The 19,478-nt window shown below is 37.7% G+C and overlaps 1 protein-coding gene across 6 annotated transcripts in view; it reads right to left on the bottom strand.

Moving 5' to 3' along the window:
- Positions 1-19,478, bottom strand: part of agfg1a (ArfGAP with FG repeats 1a) — a 62,037-nt gene that overhangs the window by 17,913 nt on the left and 24,646 nt on the right. For 4 of the 6 annotated variants that reach the window (XM_036558728.1, XM_036558736.1, XM_036558744.1 and 1 more), the window contains exons 2-6: positions 17,974-18,067; positions 5,865-5,980; positions 5,285-5,447; positions 4,078-4,228; positions 1,185-1,322 (exon numbers count right to left, since the gene is read on the bottom strand). In XM_036558728.1, coding sequence (XP_036414621.1) covers positions 1,185-1,322; positions 4,078-4,228; positions 5,285-5,447; positions 5,865-5,980; positions 17,974-18,067 — 662 coding nt within the window. The remainder of the gene's footprint in view (positions 1-1,184; positions 1,323-4,077; positions 4,229-5,284; positions 5,448-5,864; positions 5,981-17,973; positions 18,068-19,478) is intronic. The other 2 variants (XM_036558752.1, XM_036558768.1) reach the window with 1 other exon arrangement.

Genomic DNA, 19,478 nt, shown 5'->3' with positions numbered 1-19,478 from the left:
AAGGCAAAGGTCAGATACACTAATTACGGAAGTATTTGATATTATATTTAGTTTCAGCTTCTGCGTAATACCCAGTTAAATCTATTTCTGCTTTCCTGACAGTCAAAAATGAATACTGGACTCAACAGTTGTTTTGACTGGAAACTAAATAAATGCAAAGATGGTTTCTGGCTTTTGCGCAGTACCTTCTTTTTGGGTTTTGTAGGCCTATATAGAAAGGCGGTCCAGGGAAAGTACGAGTACGAGTATAGCTTACAGTGCACAAAAATGTGCTGGCAGTTAAAGCAGCTAAGAATCAGCTATTACTATCCTTTTTCTTTTTACACTTTGAATAGGGCTTTTCTAATTCAGCATTTTCTGCTATTTGCTTAACCCACCTGTTATCCTCAATGTACTGACATATTTTAACCTTGGGGTCCATTTTACCCCAGCAATTTAAACCTAAAGGAAATATCAATGTTCTGGTGGGAATTATGTTTTCCCCTCCCCTGTGTTGTGTGAACTACAAGTCGTTCTCATATGACTACAGGTACAGTTACAGGATAGGGCCCAAAGGAGAGGAAGTTTTTTTTTGAAGAGTAAAAAATTGCATGTTATAGTGACCTCAATATCATCATCCAGAACAAGCAAAACAAATGTGTGTTGATATTTCATATGTTTATACAGCTAAAACAGCTTGGGGTCAAACTGACCCCAAAGAACACTGATGTGTATAAAATGTGTACAGGACACTGAAAACATTTTGTATGTTGTCTCCATTAATTTAGGAAAGGTCATGAAATATGAAGCAAAAATAAATAAATAAATACATAAATAAAAAAAGATCAAGGTCAATCATTTATTTAGACATGTTACACTGAATGAAAACTGACCCCAAAGATAATAGGAGGGTTAAAGAAAAAGATAGATTTCTGTTTGATTACACAGGGGAAAAAAGTCTGCATTTTAATTTTAAATTATCCAACAATTTTATTAAAAATCATGTTATATATCCATATTGCACTGCCCTACTGTGTGTGTGCACATTTGTGCATGTAAACTGTTACAGGGCTGCTGAAAACCCAGTGTGTGATGTTTGTGTAAAATGACATGGTGCTAGTGGGACTGCTGGGAATGCTGTGTGTGTGTGTGTGTGTGTGTGTGTGTGTGTGGTGTGTGTGTGTGTGTGTGTGTGTGTGTGGTACCTGTTTGTGCAGGCTGAAATGATGCTTGTTGTGGGGCTTGGGGAAACGCAGCACTCGGTGGTGCAGCAGCAGCAGCAGCAGGACTCCCAAATGCATCAAAATTTGCAAAGTCTGCGCTAGCATTAGCATTCTGTGATGCTGGATTCCACAACAAACACACAAACAAACATACAAACAAACACACAAACAAACAGACAAACAAACAGACAAACAAAGGAGAGTTGGATGAGGAATGAGAGATGGTAGGAACATGATGGCCGTTATTCATCAAAGCAGCGTTTGGTCAAATCTGATCGTAAAATGAGCACATGCAGTTTTGACTGACAGTTTTGCTATTCCTCAATTTCACCTTCGGTGTATCTGTACGGTCAAACTCATGTCAACCTGAAAAAATGCTTGATTTGTGGTTAACTGACAAGACTACTATCAGTATCATCTATCATAACAATAATGAGAATAAAAATAGAAAATAACTTCTAATAATTTATCCACATGGAAAACCAGTACAAAACTGGATATACTTAGTTCAAATGCTCTCTGGATTAAACAAACTATGCCATATTCCACTTTACTACACTGTACTTTTGTTTTATACTACTCAAAAAGACAAAAAAAATAAATAAATACAACACATGGCTACCGCAGAAATATCTTACACACTGCAATAATATTTCTATTTTAATAAATATTCACACTGCAAATTCACAATATTCTACCGTCTTAAGAAACTAAAACGTTTTGTTTCTCACACATTTTCCTTTCTAGTCATAATAATAACGCTATAAAGTTTGGTCAGTAAGGGGAGCTTTGCACTCATTGCTCGACCTCAAATCCGCCTATGAGCACAACCTTTAGCTCACGACTGGGTGAATACTGTTTTATTGGCTCTCTACTGAAACATCTGCATAAATAAGGCCAGGCTTCATGTAAATTATATGTTAATAAGGTGCTGGTAGGCTGGCACTTGATTTCATGCACTGATGCTGACTCATCATTCGTACTCAAATCTCCGCTTGCTTCCAGGTCGTACAAAAGTTTCATGAGTTAGGTGCAGTGTTGTTCGAACGTCATTAAAAGTGGTTAAATCTGTGCTCTTTTTTACGCAACTCAAATGAATAAGGGCTAATGGGTTTAACATCACAGCTTCTGAACTATTGAAACAATAAGAATGGATATATACTCGGTTTCTTAAAACAGACTGAACTGAGATGGAATCACTGATGTAGACAGATGACACAAAAACATAAACGGATGATAATGAGTTATGACAGCATGGTGTATAAATGTGCTTTGCTCAAATTACCAAAAAGTAACAGTGCAAGGGGAGATGACAAAACACACACTAACGCCCCTTGGTGCATGGACAAAAAGGAAGATGTACTTGCACACATACTCGAACGGCAAAACTGACTCCAACAATGTCCCATAAAGATGCTCACAATAATGTGTCTCTGTAGTGACACTAAAAGTGTGTGTGTTCCAGTGCTAACTTCTATTAATGCTGTGGTGACATTATCCTTAAGGTAGTACAACAGCCACCATCAGCTTCACGTCACAGGCATTTTGGCAGTCATGTTGGAGAGTTTGTGGGTTGAAATCAAAGCTTCCTTGGGATTCTTTTAAATGGGCATCGCAGAACTTCAAACTTACCTGGTCAGCACAGTTGCTTCTATCATAATTTTAAATGTGTCTACACAACCAAGTGTGACTGAAAGAAACCCTTTTGTTTACCATCATTCCATGGAAAGTGTAAGAAGCAATGATGTGTGCTGGTGCACATCCCATAAATGCCCAATCACGTTAGCATTTGCAAGTGATATTTCACAAGTGAAATTACTTCAGTTTCAACAGTATTAACCATAATAAGCTATTTCTTTTCGCTTTGACTTCCAGGAGGAATCCATTTTGTGAGTGAAGTTCAATTAAACATTTTGGCTGTGCTGACCCCTGAAAGGTCACCTTTCATACAGCAGCACCGCATAACAAACACTGAAGAAACACTAATTAACCAGTGTCTAAGCACAAACCTTTTAACATTTCTTTCATACTGGCTCTAAACAAATACATAAAAGACACATAAAAGACTGTATGACACACAGTCAGTCAGGAGACTATTTTAATATTTTAGTACAATAACTACTGACGGTAGGCGAATAAGCCAGCTTACTAACTTATGTTAGCTCTTTGGCTGAGCGCAGCTGCACACAAGCCACCAAAATAAAGTTTCACGTTTTTTCCAACACTCACTTCACTGGTTTTTATAGCACAAAAATGCCTAGACAATAGTAATTAGACACTGTTGGAAACTATACAATATTAGTTATACAGCTATCCGTACAACTCTTCCATGGCTTGTTTCATGCATAAGACCCTGACTGTGGCCTCATTTAATGCAGCAGACCAAATTAGGTAGGTCCCTCAGGTGTCATGTTAGGCTAAGGCTTACCCCCAAAGACTGGCCATTCTTTTATGCCCACTGCCATGAAAACAAAGTAGACTACTTCACATGTAACAGACTAGACAGCAGGAGGAGATTGAGGTTCTGCTGCGTTCTTATTGTCATTTGAAACGTGACAAACATCCCTGGCTCAGTGGCTCAGCTAGAGAGGCTAAGATTAGAGCTGTTTTCACAGTATACATGTTAACTTTACCTGCTCACATTTGTTGCATACTAGTATAATGGTTCTGAGATTACTCAAAACACAGGAAACACATCAACCAGTAAACCGGGGGTGTACACGCCATGGGCTCTGAACACTATGCTTACCCATGAACCCCTTCTTTGCGTCTTTGTGCAGATACACGCATGTGCATCTTTGCAGAAGGATAAAAAAGACAGATATATAAAGAGAGAGACTAGTTAAAATGTGTTCATGACTGTGAGCCTTTTTACCTGGATGGCTATTGAAATGTGCGAAGTTGGCGAAGTTTGCGCCGCCTGGGGACTGAGAGGATGGAGCCGCAAAGATGTCTCCGCCCAAATCGCTGAGTAGATCAAACTTTCTGTCCTGCTGAGTCAACTGAGTACGCGACACTACAGGGGACTGAGAGGGACAAAACACGCAAGCAAAAAACAAAACTTTTCAGACAGAGCAAGGGAAATTACGGTGAACAGGGAGAGAAAAAAAAAAACATTCACAGAACACACTTTAGTGAGGACAGAGAGGCAAGCAAGAAAACAGACAAATGTGTGTGTAGCTGTAAATAACAGTCATGCATATACTGTATGTAGAATACCAAAATGGTTCTATGTTTGACATCCTGCACTAGACAAGATTTAAAATCCATGTCCTACCAAGACAGTAGGAGCCATTTCAGATATAAGCAAAGAGGATAACTGCGTGGAAAGTATGGCTGCCATGACTTTTTGTATAAACTTGATTGTATTCAATCATGGATAAAAAGGACCCTTCCAGCTAATTATGCAGCATTTATCTGGAAATTTGCATGATAACGCATAATTTAAAGCCTCTTTCAGAATTCACCAACATTAAAAAAGGGCATGACTGACACACTAACTTTTTTTTTTTGGCAACAATCTTTTTAAGGGTTTTCTTGTTTATCTTTTCACCACAAAGTATGCATGGTTTGTATCTGTCTAGTCAAGTACTTGCTTATAATATTTTTAAGGTAAGACACTACAGGCAGAAATGATTTTGGTCTCGACAACCATTTTTCAGATTTTGTGGACAAACTGAAGCTAACATGTCTCCTCTTAAACTGTAGATTTAACTGTAGACAAGATTTCAATAATCTTCTGTAAAATTCTGTCTTTTAAGTTTATTTCACAATGAAATAAACATGTTGATTCCAACATTATCCAAAACACTAGATTTTTATTCTTTAATGTAGATAATGTTTCATTAATGTATAAAAGAATTCTGATTAACAAACATACATACTGTAATAGTATCAGTAATCAACTGGCAATGATTCGTTGCGATAACTTTTGTTTTGAAACATTACACTGTTCACCTGTGGTGTCTCACCTTAAATCTTGATTAATCAACACAACAATAGTAGCTTACTGGACTACTAATATAACAGACAATGATCAGCAAATGCTGTTGTTGTGCTTCATCTACAGTTGAGTGTGTTACCTGGCTAGGTGTGTTTCTGCTGAGGTGCAGGGTCGGTGCTGTTTCTCCCAGCAGGGTTTTGAGGGGCCGCACCTCTGGAGTACTGCTGGTGCTGCTGGCTGACGAGCCTGAAATCGAAGCATGGACCGAGGCTACCACCTTAGCCTGCTCTGGAGGAACATACCTGACAGAAAAAGAGAGGAAAAATAAAAAAGTTACAAGGTTTTCCAAGGGTTATTGCATGCCAAACTGAGGCCTGGCAGGTCATTTAATTGATTTCAATTCCAAAAAAACAAAAAAAATGCTAATTTTCAAATAAATCAGGTATGAAATCAGGTTCTAAAACACATTTTAAATAATAAGTTTAAATCTTTATAGAGGTATATTAACACTAAGAATAACAATTTAAACTATTTTGTCCACACAACAGGTTAGTTTATTATAGGGTATATTTTTTATATCAGAGCAAAAAATCTTTCATTACTGAAATTTCATCGTTGGGGTTTTTTGGGCTTCTTTTTTTTTTAATGGAAATCCATTTTCCATTACATGATCTGCCAGGTCCATATTCTACACATAAGTATGTCTTGTCCTTGCTCACCATCTCTTCTTCTCATATTTTTCCTGGAGGAATTCTTTGACTTTCTGGGGTTCCCTGAAGTCCGGGATGGCTGAGGTTCTGTCATCGTACAAGCCCAACCATATCTGTTTGCATACCTGCATGAGCGTACAGCCAAGTAGAAGAAAGTAAAAAGAAAAGAGATGGAAAAATATTTTTGTAACACCGAATTCTCACACTTTACCAAAAACATGACACCAGGCTGACAGTAACAGCTTCATTCACTGTGACAAAATGGCTAATCTGTATATGATACATGTTCTCTCCTAAAAATGACTGAAATTTACATAAACTCATAAGCAATTAGTTTTCTAAAAGACTTAAAACACAAACTTACTCTATGCGTCAAATCTCTCAAACCATTTCATCAGCTACATAAACAAAGACTCCTTTTCCAAAATTCTTCACTGATCTCAAAACAGGTTGCAGAGCGTTTTGTACAAAACTCGTGCACACACAAATCCCTCCTTAAAAGCACAGCACATGCTCGTTTACGTTTAGCATGAACACACAATAAACTCCAGTCATCCAAACATGAACTCAGTTAACAACAAAGGTGGACAATTTGATGACATTATATCATTATCATGACAATTTTTGTTATCGTGATATATAACATGTATTTCTGAGCATATTGTGGATTTTATCTGTACTTAAAGATCACTGACCAACTGCACGCGTCATTACAAAGAAAGCAAAATTAGGCCTGTTCAACTGGATTTAGAGCAGTACAGTATGTTTAATGTGGAATAAAAATAATTGTATTTATTTAATATCTTATTAACACACAGTTCTACAGGTTTAAACACTATGAAGCAAAACCGTTCACACAGCAATCAAAACCTGGTAAATACAATTTGATTAAACTAGAGCTGTCAAAATTAATGCTGCAAATTAGCAACACCATTTTTTTAAACACTTAAGAAGCAGGAAAACATTTTTTCCTATTTTGACCCTTTGGTAACCGTAGCTGAAGCCCAGCTGCATGTTGCTACGACAGAATCTGTGCATGTAGCCCTCTCGTTCAAGCTTTTACGCAGACTACACTCGACATGGATAAATGAACAAGCAGCGGAAAACTACAGTTCCCCTCAAGAGCTTCCACTGTAAAAAGCTGTATGAACGAGAGCAAGAGGCTGCAAAATAGGAGAGGCAGAGGAGTCAGTACCACTGGTCTGTTTTCGACAGTAGAGCTGACTGGTTCTCAGCATGGGCCACAGTTTTAGGGCAAAAGAACCGCTCAGTGTGATAACATCATAACATAGCTATTGCTCGCCGTCATCTCAAAACCAAAAACAAATAAGTTTAGCTTGCTTACACTGTAACCAGTTAAATTTTAGCAGTGCACGGCTTTCAGTTCACCATTCAATAAATGTCAAACCATCTATCTAATGACAAATGTTAACCAGTGCTGCTAACTAGCAGAGAAGAGCTTTTGAGCATTAGCTTAGCATGCTAACAGCTCTGGCCACCTCAGAACAGGTTCGATTTTGGCAAAAACAACGCAAGTTTAAATGTTAATGTCTCTAATTTGAGGAACCAAAGTCAAGCAGACGAAACCTGGTGTTGGAGAGACAGAATGCCGAAATCAACCCTCCTCTGCAGTGTTTTGAGCTGCAGCCTAAGGGCTAAGCTAACACTAGCGTAGGTAGAAAGCTAAATGTGCCACCCATCACAGTACAGGCTCAGTTCAAAAAAGTTATGGTCAAATAATACACGTTTAGAAGATAAAGACTCTTAAAATCACTGAGCCACTTGTGTAGTTTTTCTCCAGTAGTTTTGGTTTAGCAGCACAGCAGAGAGACAAAGAAACCGTAAGAGTCCACACCAGAACAAAATGGCACATAAGGCCCTGGGAACCATTAGGCTGTACAGGAAAAACAACCAATGACTATATGTAATATATACACTGTCGCTACTGAAATAAAACCTTGCATCTTTGTTGTTTTTTCTGCCATTTACAAATTTATGATGAATAGACCTATGGAAATGCTCCAAAATCTTTTCTGTAAAATTTGAAAGAATCAGATTGAAAGAGTTAAATGAATCCCAGCGATGAAATTTGATCATGCGACTGAAATTGATCTGTATAATTCTGTAAGAGTACAAGTACACACAATATCACATTTCAAACAAATGATCTTCTGTCTGTACTGTATAGCACATGTACTGCTGAGGTCATGTGCCGCATTCCCGAGACAGGATGCTGAGCAGGAGGAGGAGTATGAATGTGATTTCTTTCATTATGTACAAAGTGTTTTCATTTTTCATTTTTTAATGTCTATAACCAGGAAAGGAAATGTTAATTGATTTTCAAACTTATTCATGTTTATTCGCCTGCACTAGCATATTATGCAGATTTAAGTAGCATAATCAAAATTCATATCTTTTTGTGAGGAAATGTACATGCCTCTTTAATCATTTCAGTAACAGGATTTATAGCAGCATTTTCAAGTGATCTTTAATCTTGATGTAAAATCACGTAATCAAAAGACGAAGGCACGGAAAACTGCACCTGGAAGCAAAAACACTAACAGAATTTGACCCATGCTGGAAGGCTGCAGGGCTCCTTAAAGACCATTCATGGTCCACAACAAGGCCAGCCATTCAGACTATTTTGGAGGAAGAGAGTTGATTTAGAATCTATTTTTTTAAGACCAAAACCCACCATAAGCAGGGGACTAATCTGATCCCAAATCAGCATTCCATACTTTGAAATTCTTCAAGAATATGGGCCCAGACTGGACCAGAGGCAAGAAGAAAGAAAGAAAAAGAGCATTTATGCTGAAAAAAGGGAAGGTGCCAGGCAGAGGAGGGTGAGCGTGAAGCACTGGAAAGCATGTGTGAGAGCATGCAAATGAACTGATAAAGGAAGCAAAACTAAACGAAACCCAGTGCTGCAAGAACCTCTTCTGATCCCACACCTGATGCTGATGTCTATACAGCCGTATTTCTTTGTATATGAAAGGCAAAAAGTGGTCCAAGAACAGTGCTACACTATTTAGCTGCTGCTCACTAGCATATTCTTACAGACAGCGAGTGCTTCATAACCATGGCAACTACCTTTTCCTTAGGGAAGCCCACTCGCATTCTCTCTTTTGGCACCTTTTCAATTCATCTTTGTATTCCCATCATAGACATACTATTGTTTCACCATTATCATTAGCCAGCTTGGCAGGAGAACTAGATTACTTTCTTGCTCTGTAATGCAGTGGAACCTTATTAAGAGCACCTCATTATATTTTCACACTCTTCTTCATCGCCACCTGTATGTGCGTCTGTCTGCGCTCTGAAACAAATACCGAAGGTCTGTACGTACACGACACTGAAGGGTGCAACAGTTAATGTTTTCACTGACTCGCTACTGCCAATAGAGAGGAGTCTAACCAAGCATCGGGACAGTAGCCCTTATTCATCAATACTGCTCGCCTTTAATGATGAACACGTCTGATTCATGAAACAAGCAAAGGTTTGAGCGCAAATGATTAATCAAATAAACAAAGCTCAAGTTTACCTCACCTCATTTACATGTCATTTACATGAAGCAGGCCCTAATTCATGCAGAGGTTTCGGCAGGGAGCCAATAATACAGCAGTATTCAGCATAAGCTAACGGTCATGCTCATAGCCAAAGTTTAAGGACAAGCAAGTGCAAAAGCTCCCCCCACTGACCAACCTTTGTAGTGTTAAACAGCAACAGGAAAAAAAGATAATGAGATAAATATCTTAGTTTTATAAAAACAGTAGATTGATGTGATTATGTAGTGTGATTGTTTTCCTACAACAACATCTAAACCCTATTATTTATTACTACATTGAACGAAACGCTTCTGTACTGGCTGTTTTGTATTTTTTCATTTTTGTCAGCAGCATAAAAGAGAAGTAATTAACCGGAACATGGAATAGCTTTTCTTTATACGAATGTGCATGTAAAAAAAGGTCATCCACTTTTGTATTTGCTTGCCATGCACACAAATTATTAGTATTCATAGCATCTGATGAAGTCACAGAGTGGTTTGTTATGAGATAAAACCATAACCAATTAAGCAAAGGCAGTAAAAGAGTTTTTTTTGTGACTACTCACTTTGTGCAAAAGTCATTTTTAAAGTGTATTAACCAATATATTTGAATGTTCTGCCTTGATTTTATTTGATCAGTTGCTGTAGTAATGAGGCTTTACGTAACAATATCAGAACCCGTTTGGTGCTATGTAGAACTATTTTCAAAGTGGTTCTATATAGAACCACGTATAACACATTCTCCATCAATCTGAGGAACCATTTTACCACGGATCATGAGACTTTAGCTCTCGACTAAGTGGCATACAAATAACTGCAATTAACAACTTAGTCCTTTTTATTTAGTGCATACAACTATTGAAGTACAAGCATAATGTAGCCAAATTGGCTGAGAAGCTCTCTTTCTTCCTAGCCATTCACATTCTGTTTGTTGTGTATAATGACTGTGAAAGCTAACAACTGTGGAAAATAACTTAAGTCAGCTTCAGCACAAAGAACTGTGATTAGGCAATAATTGTGACAGGCCTATCGTCAACCCAGTCCTGTGAGTCGAATCGAATCATAAACTGAGCAACACTGAATCCTCTCACAGAGAGACACTGCTACCATTTAGATGCTATCAATGTAAGCAGTCACAAAGTCGCTCGCACAAATGCACACAGAGACACTAACTCTTTTGAAACAGTGGCACTAGTCTATTAATCACGTAAAGCAACAGCAGACCCACATTATCACTTCATACTCTCGAGAGTGAACAGCAGAAGATGAGAAAGAAGTGGAACTCGCTAAACAGCCTGTTATTTTAAGAGCCTAATTAAAACTAGTTCAAACTCCACTCTGAACTAGTAAAAACTGTTCAGAGAGAAACAGAAGCCAAAAAATAACCAATTTAAAGCCCATTAGAATCATCACTGCAAGGAGGGAGAATGAGTGGTATGAATACGGCTGGTACTTGGCAAACATACCCAACAAACACACTCACCCCCTTATGAAATTCCCCAAACCCACCATAGTCTGCTTTTAGCTGTGTGAAAGTGTGTATACACATGAAGAGAATGAGTAAGGATTAGTGACAAGAGCAAGAGAGATTTCTTATTGCTGCGCCATTTCAAGTGGGGGGGGGCGGTGTGTCGGGAGAAACAGGCTGAGGTTGAAAAAAAAAAGTGGAGCAATGTGGAGATGGTGGAATATACAGGGAGGAGTGGAAAAAGAACAAAGGAGCGTGAGGAATGAGAAAGAGAAACAGATGGGTAGAACGAGGCAGAGAGAAACTTAAAGCCCATGTCTACTCATTTTCATGATTTTCTTCTCAATATCTATATTTTTGTGATGTTGGTGATGAAACTCCCAGCAAGTACATTATTTAAGCTTTTGTAAATGTGTTAATAGTGCTTGTTATGGAGATTTACTAGAGTTGTTTGTAGTATAGCTAGATGCTGCGTCCTACTAGCCACCCGCTGCAGGATCCTACTGTAAGCAAATAACTAGCGCTCCATCTTAACTGTAGGAATAAACCAATACATTAGCTTAGAGTTATGTTAGCTACCCCTCCCACACATCAATAAAACATGCAGTGTTTCCCCACAGTTGTACAAGTGTGACACACAATAAGGCATACGAGTAATGTCTCTGCGGCATCTGCAAATATGGCCGTGCCCCCTCATAACGGGAGCTAGTGTGACCTTATTTTTAGATATACGGTCCAGCAGTTAGCTAGTATTCAGGTTCAAATGTGTAGGCCTGAAACACACCGATTGGCAGTGTCACAGGTCATTAACACTGCCTGGGAGACGCCACTGTCAATCATTTTGTGTTCTTAAACGCCCACACACTTATGACCAGGCAGCAGGTCAGAATTTTTAGAGCATTTAACTACTATTAAAATGTATTAATTTGTATATATTTCTTGCATAACAGTGGCACTATTAAACAAAATATTTAGCCTTTGTAACCACGTTGACAGGGGCTTAAAAATGGCTTTCAAAGTGCATCTAATTTAATAAACTGAATTAGCTATTACATTAATGCAATAAATAGAACTGGGTGTTGGACCTAATTTAAGTCAATCATTAATTACCAATATTAAAATTTCATTTATTGTATCAAAGTCTGTTTTTTTAAGTTCCATTGTTAGACACAGCTGCTTTTCAACTTTTTTTTTTAAAGCGTATATCATGCTAACAGACAAAACTCAATCCGGGCTTCAAGTACAGCTCGGCTTGACCTGCCATCCTTCAGGATGCGTGCAAGACCAGCACAAAGACTCTTCTCTGTCATAGTGTTCAGATAGTTGAACGAACAGCAGAGTCCCTCATCTCTGTCTGAAGCTCTGAGAAGTGACTACTAACTCATTACTTACTTTCTAGTACACTGACCAACAGCACATTTTATCACAAAGAGAGCATAATTAGCCGTGTTTAATTGGATTTAGTGTTGTGAAGTATGTGAAATTCACTGATGGCAGTTTAAATGTGGCTCTCCTAGTCCACTGTGTCCAAGTATCAAAATATCATGATGTAGGGATGCATGGATACAACTTTTTTTTCAGACTGAGCACAAGTGTATGCTTGTAAGTACTTGCTGATACTGGTACCATGAGTAACCAACTTAGAATTAAGTAACTGTTAGTGTAAATGAGTGTAATACACCTTAAAAAGTGAAATCATTAAAATCTAGATTTTAAATGACATGCATTAGCTTACTATGCGACGTTACTGAAGAGCAGGTTTTGCTCCACTTTAGAAAAGCACTTCTGTAACAGTTCGGTAAGTTTCAGAGTTTTAAATCTGTCTCTTTCAAAAACAGTCTCTGTAGCACAGTAACAGCAGGAATCAGATCTGAGGCTAATGCATCCGGAGAGCTCACATGCCAAGATTTATGTCCTCTTGGAGTCTTTTGTTTGGCTGGTTGAGCTGCTGCTCAATGTCCTTTAAAGCCAGACACACACTGAGCAATTTCAGAAATCTTGTTCTTTGGCAATTCACACCAGGTAGGTTAGAATCAATCACTGTATACGGACAGAGCCTACGATTTACATGCTAACACTGAATGAAAAACCATGGTTTGACTGACAACACTACTTGAAACGCAGCCCTTACACAAGGCTCTGTCTAAGAATAATTATCAAAAAAGCGCCTCCGTTTTCCTAGCCTACGTATCTCCACCTGTGTTGGGGAACATTGTGTTCATGTGTGTTTAAAAACAGGACGAAATTGCACAGTGTAGGCCCTGCGGAAGTGTCTGCTCACACTTCTCTATGCGAGCAAACACTGGTCCACTGCCAGCTTGAGTGGTTTGTTCATTAGTGTGGCATGTACACCAGGCTTATGTCACATGGTATCAGCTGGTATCAGATGTTGGTATCTGTGCATTTTTTAATGAGCACAAGTAAATAAGCAGGGTATTGGGCTGATACCAGTATAAGTATAGATGCATCCCTAGTGATGTTCATTGTGTAACATGAAAATGTTTAAGTATCAGGATCTATTTTTACCATATCATCCAACCCTAGTTTAATATACATGATAACTCTTTAATATACATGGTAACATAGCCTTTAGGCAACATCTTAGACTTTAATACTTCTAGTACGCTATGAGTCATAGCCTATATGAGTCAACAGATTTTGGACTTTTGTTACACAAACTTTTGAGTGCATATCAACTGAATTCTGTTCATACACCAAGATAATAATAAGTGCTCCTTATGTGGAGAGTTGAATCTAGTACTGATAGGTAGGGCCAGGCATAATTGTGTACATGAAGTAAATGGCCCGTAACTGTATTAAATATATCTTACTTAAGAACTCTGTTTTGTTTAAAACAAAACAATAATTGTATATAAACTATAATATGCTCATAATGAAATGACCAAAAACTAAATTAATATGTAAATGATTAGAATACAGAACTGTCAACAGCCAATGTTCAAAAGTTCCATTTACAACTCATTACTAAGTTAGAATACATATTCTGGCACATAAGTGCCACGATCAGAGCAAGTTCTGGCTCTATGTACCTCAGTAGCTCTTGAAAGCTGTCAGTGTCCGCCAAGCGCTTCTCTCTAAATGTTCACACCCTGTGTGATCACACTTTTTCTCAGAGAACACTGAAGAAATAGCTGCCCGTCTTATCACTTGCAGATGTTTGCTTTCGATATGGTACATTGTTGTAATAAAGTTCTCTCGAAAACTGGTCTGAGCACCAATTTTCTTTTAGCTGCGAACTTTATTTTTGTAGACCTAGCTAATGTTTAGCATTTTATGCACTTATGTATACATTCCAAAAACATTCTTCAACGGTAATACAAGGATTATTTCTCCTTTTGCACACTGTTTCAAACATAAAACACATACCCTTATCAAGATCAACAATGCCTTCTGCACTGCCCTCAAAAATGCTTTTTTCAACGTGAAAGGTGCAGAAACAGTAAAGAAGCAATGCTTGAGCAAATCTTACATGGCAGTCCAAGTACTAATATGGAGACAGTTTGCTTCGACAAGAACTTGGCATTGCTACTGAAATAATTTCTCCTCTAATGATAAAACAAATATAAATTAATTCGTTTGTGAGGTCCCCAACATCATGTGATCAAACCTGATATTACTGAGCACAAAAACAGCCTGATTAATAGCCTTGTCAGACAACAAAGCAGGGCCATAAAGTATATTCACCTCTTGTATAAAAGCAATAAACATACACTGGATGTCAGAGCTTTCAAAAACGCAAAGAAAAATATCTGTATCCTGAATGCGGGCCGGTCTGCGTGCATTAGAGCACTAACAATGAGTAAGTATAGTTTAGATGAAAATGCAGCTCATCTCCCGGCAAAAACGCTGTTCATTTTGCTAAGCCACAACAAAGCTGAAAACAGATGAGAACATGCTGAGCTTTTATCATTTCGTGCCATGAATGTGTTTTATACATTACAGTCGTGCTGAGCCCAGTTTTACACATTTCACAGAAAACCGTCTATTTTTTGATGTGAAGTAGTCCCATATTTTTGATTTTTTTACTCGTGCATAACACTGTACTGTAATTGGTGCTATCTGTGCTTTACATCTTTTAGTCGAGTTAGGTAAAAGAGAAGTGCAAATGTCATTATGACAACTAAGACTGGCTAGACATTATCGATAGCGTTGATTAGCTGTTGCCCTAAATCATTTATATCCCTAGTGTGAACCCTTGTTTATTTACCTATTTCCCTTTTCATCTCTTAATATATTAGTAATGACATGAATTCTGCAAAATACAACCCCATTTCTAAAAAAGATGGGACACTGTGCAAAATGTAAATAAAAACAAAATGCAATGATGTGCAGATCATTTAAACCATATATTTCTTTAAAAATAGTACAAAGACAATATATCAAATGAAACAAACCGAGAAATTTTATTGTTTTGTGAAAACTATTTGGCAACAAAATTTTGAATTTGATGCCAACACGTTCCAAAAAAGTTAGGACCGGGCAACAAAAGGCTGGTAAAGTTGTGTAATGCTTAAAATTGGTAGTTGATTTACAACAGGTTGGTAACATGATTGAGAAAAGAGCATCTCAGAGAGGCTGAGTCTTTCAGAAGTAAAGATGAGAAGGAGTTCACCACTCTGTGAAAGACTGCATGATCAAATAGTGCAACAATTCAAGAATAACGTTTCTCAACGTAAAACAGCAAAGACCTTTTTGCTTTTTATCATCTACAGTACATAATATCATTAAAAAATTCAGAGAATCAGGAGAAACCACTGTCTGTGAACACAGTTCATCACTGCATCCACAAATGTAAGTTAAAACTCTAAAATGCAAAGAAGAAATTGTATGTGACAGTATCCAGAAACGCTGCCACCGTCTTTGGGCCCGGGCTCATTTAAAATGGACTAAAGTGAAGTGGAAAAGTGTCCTGTGGTCTGACAAATCAACATTTGAAATTCTTTTTGGAAATCATGGACACTGTATCCTCTGGGCTAAAGAACACTCAGCTTGTTATTAGTACACAGTTCAAAAGCCAGTATTCATGAGGGTATAGGGGTGCATTAGTGCACATGGTATGGGTGACATGCACATCTGTGAAGGCACCATTAATACTCAACGATATATACATGTTTTAGCAACATATTCTGTCATTTAGACAGTTTTTTTTTGCAGGGAAGGCCTTGCTTGTTTCAGCAAGACAGTGCCAAACCACATTCTGCATGTATTACAACAGCATTGCTCTGTATTAAAAGAGTCCGGGTGCTAAACTGGCCTGCCTGCAGTCCAGACCTGTCAGCCACTGAAAACATTTGGTGCATTATCAAATGAAAAATATGACAAAGGAGATACCGAACTGTTGAGCAGCTGAAATCCTATATCAAACAAGAATGTGAAAACTTTTCACTTTCAAAACTACAGCAATCAGTCTCATTAGTTTCCAAACGATTACAGAGTTCATTAAAAGAAGAGGTGATGAAACACAGTGGTAAACATGCCCCCATCCCAACTTTTTTTGGAACGTGTTGTTGGCATCAAATTCAAAATGGGCAAATATTTTTCAAAAAAACAATAAAATTTCTCAGTCTAATATTTCATATGTTGCATTGCATTCTACTTTTATTTACATTCTGCACAGCGTCCCAACTTTTTTTGGAAATGGGGTTGTAATTAACAGTGGTTCCATGCTCTTCAATTACTGCCACAATTTATTATCAAAATATGTTGCTTAAATATATATCAGTTTTCTCCTCACTCAGCTCTGAGCTGAAAAAATAGGTGTACTGAATGTAAACTGTGATGGTGATGCTCAAAGTGTTAGTCCAGTACCAGCTATTGCCATCCACTACCTAATTAACAACTCTGATGATCGTGCGACTCTGTCCAGCTGTGATCCACTAAGTGTGTAAAAGTGAATGGACTGTAGGTTAAAACGTCAATGAGAGGAAAGTCCTTGTTTTGAATGTCAGTTTAGACCTTCACACAGCAAGTCTGTTGATTTCACTGGAATTCATCAGCTAATGGAAAACAATCGCTATTATTCAGAAATGACAACGTGATCAGTGCATCTTACAACACAGCGAGTGCCTGTACATTATTTTAACATGCTTAAGGGAATATCCTCAAACTGACTGTGTGAACAGGCCCAGTTACACACTCATAACCCGGAACACTGGCAAGACTCCAAGTAAGAAAAAGGTCAGGGCAAGCCATGTCACAAGTCAAATTCCAGTTTCATTACAGTGTGTATTTTGCATAAGCCTATTTAGGAATACAATAGGCCTAACATGGAATATTCTTCTGTGTTCTGGGAAATTCGTATTTTTTAAGGAATAACCGTGAATTAAAGAGGGGTAATTTCACAAGACAAGATTTCTACATTGGCCAGATAATTTCAGTCAAAACTCAGGCTTGTCTAAAAGGAGGAGCACTACACCGGACTATCCATACTTTGGGCATTAAGCTTACTGAGAAATCCTGCTGTGTAAAATACTCCACAGACCAAAGAGGCTGTCCAGACAACAGTACAGCCCAGACCAAGATTTTCTATAGAGATCTGTGCAAAAGTCAGAGGCTACACCTTCATTCACTTAAGTTTTTTCAGGTGGGAAGCAAGAGTGGAGCTTGATTCTCTATTCTCTTGAAGGTGGAAGGTTTAAGTACTGTTTATCTGATGGGGACAGTTTTAATAGTCTACCAGGTCAGTTGTTAGAAGATCTATTTACTATTTTTTTATTATTTTTTGAACTGTAGCGCAGAAAACTCCTGTTTTTTATTATTTTCATTTGACTTTCTCCTTTTGTTTGCAAGTGGATTATCTTGCATCTGAGCTCCTCAGAAACATTCCCTCAAAAATTAATAACTTGCCTGTTTAGACTGGATTAAATAAGTAAAACAGAAACATAAGCTGAGGGATACAGCTTGGTTTCTTGGTCAATGTACGTATGATGATAGAAATCTTGTTGAAAGGAACCTGTCTTCCCCAAAATACTGACAACAGGACATCTGTGTGCATTAAAATAGATTCAGCAATCACACACAGACACACCCGCTCTTTAAAACACTGTTCCAAGGAAATATGGTACAATTCAGGTTTATTCTATTACCTCATTCCCGTGCTTCTGTAGAAATTCTATTTCCTGTTGCGTGAAGGTCGTCATAGAAATGGACTTCACTCTGTGGGGAGGGTTCAGACCTCGCCTAGAGAGATAGAGAGAAGAGTTTAATGCAGCTGAAAGTCATACAGATTCTCTATTTTAAGTTCTAGTCTCAATAAGCTTGAGCAGAGTCCATGGGTTCCTCTATAAAACATATATTCATAGGAATAACTTTATTTATAGAGAAATATGTCTTACATGTAGAAGCTCAATGAAACAGTACACTGAAATAGTTTAAAATAAAAAACAGAGGCACCTATGATAAACAAATGGTAATAAAAATGGAAATAAAATGAATAGAATAAGATAAAAAAGTGAAAAAAGACTGGCTACATTAAAATTTTACATGGTAGTTAAATTAAAGATATATACTGTCACTGTCACTGTCAAAAGAAAAACATGCATCTCCAAACTTTAACTTTACAGGAGAAGACAAAAACATTCTTTACTGTTAATGTAAGTTAACGTAAAGAGGTTTTAATCTAGGTCAATCTGCAGCATTTCTATTGATCAACTCATCATTCATTTATACACAACGGTAAAGCTGCTGGGTTCAAATGATGTCGAAAAATAGGTATACTTTTTTTTTTGGATAGCAATGATATGTTTTATATTCTTACAAGTGTGTACTGAATGTGACCGCTTGATTAGTAATGAGTTCCAGTGATCTGTGGGAACCCTATTTTATTTTCTTACTCATCACTAAAACGCTCTATTATATTCTATGCACATTCTCTATAGAAAGAAGCCCAACAAAGCCGGCCATAATTATCTGAGTATGAGCCAGCCTCCATTAAGGTTTGAGCAATGTACATTCAAGCTGAGCAAACTCTCACTAACTTTGAGCAAATGTACTAATACATTTGTAAACACAGTAAATAGGTGTACTAATATTAAAAGATGGCATATCAATATGGACTGGTATCAGTCAAATTGTTATACAATTTATCGTCTTATTTATCTTCTTTTTAAACCAAATTTTTAAAGAAAAAAGAAACTAACAGATCGGTAACAGTCAATACTCAAGGTTTCAATATTGGTACTGGAAAACAACAAAGCAAAAATAGTATCGCACCATCTCTAAAAATGATTACTGGCCTCTTTGTCAGTGCAGTCTGTGGTGTGGTGGGCAACTTTTTAGCTTGCATGTATAAGCGACTATGGACAGTCTCGTCATAAATCTAATGGCTGGCCCACAGTGCAGGACTCGACTCACGCAACAAATACAAAAGATGTCTCAATTTCAGGAAGTTCTTTCATAATTATCTTCCCAGACTATCCTATGGTGCTGGGTGTGTATAATTCAATCTTTACCCCTCCGATCTACTCACTGTCCACTCATGATCGTCCTGATTTCGTACAATATTTATGACTCAACATCCTGTACCGTGGGGAGGGTGTGGATTCTCTCATATGAAACGCTGAGCTGACGTCATGGATAAAACAGCAGAAAT

The sequence above is a fragment of the Colossoma macropomum genome, unplaced genomic scaffold (assembly GCF_904425465.1).
Source record: "Colossoma macropomum unplaced genomic scaffold, Colossoma_macropomum, whole genome shotgun sequence".
NCBI classification, from domain to species: domain Eukaryota; kingdom Metazoa; phylum Chordata; class Actinopteri; order Characiformes; family Serrasalmidae; genus Colossoma; species Colossoma macropomum.
Note: the sequence above shows the minus strand (reverse complement) of the source record. Positions and strands in the feature narration are given on the sequence as shown.